Source organism: Mercenaria mercenaria, chromosome 6, assembly GCF_021730395.1.
Source record: "Mercenaria mercenaria strain notata chromosome 6, MADL_Memer_1, whole genome shotgun sequence".
Lineage (NCBI taxonomy): Eukaryota > Metazoa > Mollusca > Bivalvia > Venerida > Veneridae > Mercenaria > Mercenaria mercenaria.
The window spans coordinates 24,929,125-24,937,309 of record NC_069366.1 but is presented as its reverse complement, the minus strand read 5'-3'; the positions used below and the strand labels follow the sequence as shown (position 1 = coordinate 24,937,309).

At 35.2% G+C, this 8,185-nt stretch overlaps 1 protein-coding gene across 1 annotated transcript; it reads left to right on the top strand.

Moving 5' to 3' along the window:
* The first annotated feature begins 2,057 nt into the window (after window positions 1–2,057).
* On the top strand, window positions 2,058–4,010 carry LOC123550619 (peptidyl-prolyl cis-trans isomerase G-like). The gene has a single exon (XM_045339050.2). It carries the CDS (start codon window positions 2,058–2,060, stop codon window positions 4,008–4,010), a length of 1,953 nt encoding a protein of 650 aa, XP_045194985.2.
* The last annotated feature ends 4,175 nt before the right edge of the window (window positions 4,011–8,185 follow it).

The following is an 8,185-nucleotide window of genomic DNA, read 5'->3' as shown; positions in this document are numbered from 1 at the left end:
CAAACTTAAAATATTTCAGTATTTTGACAAATCCGGAAGGCTTTCGACCAAGTTCGAGCCCCTACCACCTGAACATGTAAATGAAGGTATATATTCTGGATACAGCTTGAAATCTGGAGTAACTATAGGGGCTGTGGTAGGTCATACATTGATGTATGGTAGTATATGTTCAAGTCCCTACATGTTGGGTACAATATATGGATGTGTAGACTCCGAAGAGTCAAAAGTCTTTGACAGACGGACAGACGTTCAAATTTTGCGGATAAAAGGGCAAGATAGTAATTCGAAATTTCGTGTTATTAACTCGAAATTTTGAGTTACGTAAGTTGAAATTTCGTGTTAATAAAAAACGCACCTGACACTAATGCCCTTCCGTAATTTAATACACTTATTACATCAATTATTTAAAAAAAAAAGGAATATTTATTTAAATGCAAAAAGTTGGCTATGTGCACTTAGTTTACTTTTTGCATTAAAAACAGCAAGAAATAAAAGCAGAAAAAAAAAACTACCGTTATACTAAGTGCACTTAATACAGTTTTTGCATTTATAAATTTGGTACACTTTAAGACGTGAAATTTACAGCAAAGCTTAATTAGAATAATGAAATGGAATATTTATTAGTCAAAAATTGCCAAAAAGTCAATTTTGATAAAAATGTCAGGTGACTTTTTGCGCCAAGCAGACGATCTTGGCATTGAGAAAACATTATGCAAAGTATGACAGAGGTTCTTTCGGTATGGACTGAAGAAAGACGTAATGGACTGGTGTCAAACATGTGATCTGTGTTCACCCAGAAGGGGTCGACTCGAAATTCAAAGGCTGTTATGAGGCAGTATATCGTTGGTGCTCCCTCAGACAGGATAGGGATGGATATTATTGGACCTCTACAAAAAAACCGATTTAGGAAATAAGTACACACTAACTATATTTGACTATTTTACCAAGTGGATAATGACAGTCCCTTTAGAAAAACAAGAAGCTGTTACAATTGCTTCGAAATGTGTAGAAAAATTTGTTTCTGTGTTTGGGATTCCTCGGCAAATACATTCAGACCAGGGTTCAAACTTTGAATCTCAGGTATTCAAAGAAAGGTGCCATATACTGGGATCAGATAAGATGAGAACCACATCCTACAGGCCGCAGTCCGAAGGTCTTTGTGAGTGGGCCAATAGAACATTACAAACAATGTTGTCAAAATTAGTAGCGTCTACGCAAAGGGACTGGGTAGATACTTTCTAGATACTTACTGATTTTAACATTGGTTTATAACGCCTCAGTGCAAGAAAGTACTGGATTTTCCCCAGGTAGGATGATGTTTGGAAGAGATATAATCTTACCAATTTGATTTAGCCATAGGAAATCCTGAACCATCCAAGAAGACGTCGGACAGTACATTCGCCTTATACATAAAAAGTAAAATTGAAAGGGTTCATGAACTGGCCCGCAAACATTTGTCAATTGCAAGCAACTCTCAAAAACGTTTTTAATGATCATAAATTAAATCAGCGTGCGTATGACAGAGGTGATATGGTTTGGTCATTCACTCCACAGGCAAAGACGGGTTTAAATGCTAAACTTCCGCGGAGACGGACAGGTCCATATGTTGTTGTGAAGAAGTTGAACGATATTGTGTACCATATACAACTAAACCGACGGTCAAAGCCTTAAATCGTTCATCATGATCGCCTTCCCTTGTATAAGGGCGTAAAAGTCTCTTGGCACCATACAGATAGTAAATAGAGCATTTAGGATCGAGAAATCATATCTTCCAATGCATTTTCGAAGATGTCTAGCATCAAATTACGAGTATTTACAATTGTGTATTAAAAGCTTAACAGCACTTTTATGTGAATGGTGATTTTAGCAGGTTTGTTATAACTCAATTTCCTTTATTTTTTCAGTTTTTGTGTGCAGTCTGTCAGAACGTGACGTTCCCAGGATTTATCCTCGCCAGTCGACACGTGCAAGAGCAATCCAGCCATTTTTCATATCAGTGTTTAAAATGTCGCAAATTGTAAACATGGCGATCTTATAAACACAAACCCTGCCTAAATATGACATTCTCAGATTTTGAGTTAATGGAAGCAGAAGGCGACTCCTCTTCCAGTGGCTCCTCCAACAATGTTTCTTCTGCAAGCACAGTATTCTCACGCAAGAAGAAGAAAAGAACATGGATTAAAGGACAGGAGATCGAAACTAGTGATAGTGATTCTGACTATGAAGTACCTGCAAAAAGAAAGAAAAATCCAGATAAACACAAATCAAAAGCAGAAAAAAGGGAGGTAAAAAGAAAACAAAAGACAGCTGATAAGGAAAGTGTAGATGAGAGTAAAGGTAGTGACAAACGAAAGAGGACTAAAAAGGATGAAGAAAACGACAAATCAAAAGCAGAAAATAGAGAAACTGATAGGGAAAGTGTAAAAATAAGTAAAGGTAGTGAAAAACAAAAGAGGACTGAAAAGGAAGAACAGCATAATAAATCAAAAAAAGCGAGTAGTGAAGAAAAAGGGAAACAAAAGACAGCTAATACGGAAAGTGTAGATGAAATTAAAGGTAGTGACAAACGAAAGAGGACTGAAAAGGAAGGAGAGCACAACAAATTTAAAACAGACAGTAGTAAAGTAAAAGGAAAACAAAAGACAACTGATAAGGAAAGTGTAGATGAAATTAAAGGTAGTGACAAACGAAAGAGGACTGAAAAGGAAGAAGAGCACAACAAATTAAAAACAGACAGTAGTAACGTAAAAGAAAAACAAAAGACAGCTGATAAGGAAAGTGTAGATGAGAGTAAAGGTAGTGACAAACGAAAGAAGACTGAAAAAGATGAAGAGCACAACAAATCAAAAGCAGCGAGAAGCGAAGTAAAAGGAAAACAAAAGACAGCTGATAAGGAAAGTGTAGATGAGAGTAAAGGTAGTGACAAACGAACGAAGACTGAAAAGGATGAAGAAAACAACAAAACAAAAGCAGACAATAGTGAATTAAAAGGAAAACAAAGGACAAATGAAATGAAAAGTGGAGGTATAAGAGAAGAAAGTGTAAAACTAAAGAGAAGTAGAGAAATAGGGGAAATGAACCATTCAAATGCAAAAGGTAGTGTAGAGAACGAAAAACAAAATATTAACGGGAAGGAATGTGAAGACAGAAGAGTAGTGACTATAAAACAAAAAGGAAAACAACATGAGGGAGAAACAAACAAACCAAAGAAAAGTGATAGTGTAGTGAGTGAGAAGACGAAGGAAAGTGCAAGTAATCAGGACATGAGCAATAACGATATGAATAAAAGACAAGTAGAAAATAAAATTACAAAGGCAAAATATACCGGAGGGTGTGAACAAAAAAGTACTAGAAATGACAGTGAATACAAAAGAGAAGAGACTGTAATACGACAAGTGAAAGCATCTGAAGGAGAAATGTACAAACCAAAACAAAGTGACAGTGTAGTGAGTGAGAAGCTGAATCAAAGTGGAAGTGGAAAAGAAGTGAATGATATCATTGAGGATAAAAGTCTTGAAGAAAATAAAATATCACAGACAAAAGATAGTGTAGGGAAGGTGGAACAGAAGACAAGTGAAAATTTGAAACAAATAAATGAGAAACAGAACATAAATGAAAATAACATAAGAGTTCAGGGAGTTGCACAAACGACTAATGTAGTAAAAGCTGATGTGAAAAGTGTAACAAGTTCAGACGACCAGTTAACGGCTAGTCCTATGGAGGAGTTAGTGTCAGACATCCCACTGCTCCAACGGGTTCAAAACGAGCGAGTCATTCTTGATATAGGCGGTAAGAAGTTTGAAACGTCTAGGATTACACTCCACAGTGAACCTAATTCTTTGTTGGCTGAAGTTGTTTCAGGAGGTGGAATGACTCCTCGGAACGGAAATGTATACTTCTTGGATCGGGACCCAGCCCATTTTAGTTTTGTGTTAAATTTTCATCGGAACGGAATGTGTCATCCTATGACTTTACCTCACGACCTAAGATATCTTTACGAGATGTATTAAGAAGCCGTATATTACCGTCTTCCAGCTCTAGCGAACACGATTGTTGACAAAATCGAACAATTAAGTAAAGTGAGCGCTAATTTGCAAAGGATAGGAACTCGTTGTTGAATATGTGTGCGTGGTGTTAAGGTCTTCTGGATGTCTTCAGTTTGTGACTAAGTTATTAGGATCATATGTGGTGTAGGTTTTTGTGTGTTTACGAAATGTGACTTTATTAGTAATTACCAGGTGTGATTGAAATGGTAAAGTGGACAGATAATGGTGATTGTTTGCACGGAGTTTTATAAAAGATGTATATAGAGTACTACTGGATAAGTTGAACATTGGTGTCACAAGAGTTTCTACTTGTTTGAGTAGAAAGCAGAAGAAGTAAAACTATAAACTTTTACGATAGAGGAAGATGACTTTTGGGATAGTTAAACGTTTTTTTTATTCCGTGACTGTAATTTTGTATTTGTTTTATGTATAGTAATATGATAATGATTACTCGTTCCATTGGCTTTGGTTGAAACAGTTCTGTGTATTTTAGATGTAGTTTTAGCATTACATTGCTAACAGTTAAATTTGTACAATGTTTGAAAACTACTGATGTTTAAGGTTTAGTAATATCAAAATGAACATTACTGATGCTAAGGATATTGTTTAACATTTTCTGTAAGTAAGTATTCATCTTTGTGATTGTTATCAGTATATAAAACATTTTATAGTGTTTAGGTATAGAATGTATTTATGCATGTGTTTCTCTGTAAATATGTTGCCGAAATATGACATTATTTTGATGAATTATTTCTACCTCATCCTCCCTGAAATGTGTTGTATAAATAGCGGGATTCGATGCACGATTTTATGAATAATCAATATATTAAGGGGGTATTCAGATTTTATGTATGTTGCTTGATATTAACTCAATTGAACTTATCACATTTTGTATTTTTATTATAATGTACGGCTTCGTTTGATTGCGTTCTTTTTTCAGAAATGTAGAAGGAATATTCGTACCCTGAATTTGTCATTTTGAAGCTTATTATTAAGTTGATTATAGAATCACATGTTATAAACTCATTAGGGATTGATAGACTTACATGAATAATTATTAAATCCACTGATGTTGCAGTTTATAATCAGGTAACGCTGAAAACTGTGAAATAATTATCATTTGTTGCTTATTTCCTGGTTATGGTGGCCATGTTACCTCACGTTTGCCTCGCAGAGTATGACGTCATTAATGGTGTCTATTGTTTATGTTGCGCTGTGCTCATTTGGAGTTGGTCACGCACCCTGAACGGTCGCACAAAAGACTAAAAAGACTAAAATCCTGAAGATGCCAACGGAAGAAGACGTAGTGAAATTATTCCAAAGTCTAAAATTATATTTGTTCTAAACTTTAGTGAAATAAATATTAGTCCTTCTTTGTCCAAGTGCATATAAAAATTTAGTGAAACTAATATTAGCCCATCTCCAGTGAAACCGAAGGTTGAATAATTTCATGAAGTGCCGTAAATTATAAGTGTTAATTTATAAAGTGTTGATCTGTTATCTATACTAAGTGTATCAGAGTACTGTTAATCCTAAAGCGATGTTATAAAGTGTAGTGATTTTGTCCAAGTTTAGTAATCTACTGGGTTTTACTAAACTGTTTCAGAATTAAATAGTGACTTAGCTACCTATGTCGGCGCGGTATACTGTTTAGACTAATAGATTTTAAGTGTTAAATTCGACTAAGTGATTTTAGTGTTAAATTTGACTCAATGATTTTTGTGTTAATTGACAAAGTGATTTTTAGTGTTAAAATCGGCTAAGTGCTTCGTAGTGTTTAAAGTGACAAATTGGCGTATTTAGCGTCGCAAGAACGTGCGTATTTCTACAAGTTTATGACAGTAATATATATATACTAACGATTATTTTTCATAATTATCTATGATATAGTATGTAATCTGTAATATAGCGGTGCGTTGCGGAACTGTGAATGATGCCTGTTTGATATTTGTCTTACCAATATTAAAAACTATAGAAACTTTTATGCTGAATGTTTGACAATGTATTTTATCTCGTTTACTAGACAGATCTATACGTTAATAAAATGTAACTGTTTAATAGCCTCTGTAATAAATTTCCTAAGCCTAACCTACCACTAGCCGGGCCCAGGCGAACTCGTGTAGCACTCCTTGTGTAGCTAACAAGCCAACGCCATACGAGGGGTACGCTACATGAAGATACAATGATGTGCTACTGAACTAATTTTCATACAACAAAACGATAACTGCAATGGCATTTGATCGAATATTTACAAAGCATACGCTTTGAATGTCAAAACATCAAATAACCTTATTAGGACAGGCATAAACACAGAAAATGACGTCGGACGACCTTCAGCTATTCCTGGGTGATAAGAAAATGAAAGTACACAGGCTAAAATCGCATTTGTAGTGTTCATGCAAGGTTATTACACGTGGGAAAAAAAGATCCCATAGGGGTCCGTTAGGGAACAAGTGTATACGGAAATGTTTCGAACCTCGTCAAATCGTTCTTAATGACTTTTGATTTATCATCCCCAGCTTTTGATATATTTGAACTGTCATATCATAGTAGGTTGTCCCCCTTGAAAGTAACCCGCTAATCAATATTGGGTTCCTGATTGACGAAACTTTGAGCAATAGATTATATAGGGAAAATTTTTTTCAATGGCTAATTTCAAATATTTCTTTAAATTTTCGAATATTTTAGCAGATATGACATTATACATCGATTTCTCCTCTTCAATTTGATGTAAAAATCTTTATTATTGAAAACAAAAAAGTTTGAAATAGCATGCTTTTCATTAGTAGAAACTACTAGGTCTCCTGCAGAGGAGTGAAACAATTAACCTTATTACTAGTTAATATCATGAAATTCGAGACTTAGTTACCTGCTTTAGAAGTAAAATATCTTAAAAACGTTTCTTCAAACTGAAGTGAAAGGCGCACTTGAGACTCAAACACGAACACCATCTATCAACTGCAAAATTGATTGTACCGTAGGTATTTTCAAATCAGTGGAATCAATATAAACATATCTGGCGACAGTTGTTTGAAGAAACAATATATTACCTGTCTGATTAAATACTTAGTGATCAGTTCATTTAAGTGTCAATTTTCTCTTAAATTCTCAAGTATGATGTGCTATACTCGTACCTTACATTTGAGCCCCGTCATGAGAAAACCAAACATAGTGGCTTTGCGACCAGCATGGGTCGAAACGAGCCTGCGCATCCACGTAGTCTGGTCAGGATCCATGATGTTCGCTTTCAAAACCTATTGCAATTAGAGAAACCGTTAGCGAAAAGCGTGGATCCTGACCGGACTGCGTGGATGCGCAGGCTGATCTGGATCCATGCTGGTCGCAAAGCCACTATGTTGGTTTTCTCATGGTGCGGCTCATATCTAAATGTAGAATTTTAAATGTGACACAATACGCGTATATTTGACAACTACTTCAGATATAATTATTTACACGGGTAATTACACGGAACATATCTTTAAAAATGATGGTCGGCGAATTGTAATAATTAAGGAAAGAAGTTTATGAATTTTTCATCTAACATTCATCTTTCATCTAACATTTTTCAAATTGCAAAACTAAACACCGCACTTTAACAATTTAAATGGTTCTCTTTTAATTTTTCGCAAAGGTTTCGTAGGGTTGCAATTTTGTTTCGTTTATCCTTAGACGAATAATTACAGCAGTAGTTTGATGAAGATTCATGAAGCGGTTCATGAGAAGAGGTCATTAAACGTGTTTATATTTTTAGCTAAATTGGTCCCTATCCCCATTTGTAACAAAATAGCAGGAGACCTTACGATATTGTTACACATCGAGTTTGATAAAAATCCATTACATTTTAGTGGTTAATGCGAAGAAAGGCATATCTGCTTTTAGCTATAGTGGTCCCTGATAGGGCCCAAGTTCCTATATAAATAAATTTGGAAGAGGACCTTATAATGATGCTCCAGACCAAGTATGACAAAGATCCACCAAGCTGTTCATGAGATGCTGTATAAAGGCATTTCTAGTTTTAGCTCTAGCAGCCCCTAAAAGGGGTTAAATGTCCCAGCTGAACAAAGTTGGCTGCGGGCCTAATAAAGATGCTACAAATCAAGTTTGATTAGAATACATGAGAAAAAATCAATTAAAGGATT

Coding starts and splice junctions, on each gene's coding strand:
- LOC123550619 (XM_045339050.2), top strand. CDS start 2,058: ATGACATTCTCAGATTTTGAGTTAATGGAAGCAGAAGGCGACTCCTCT.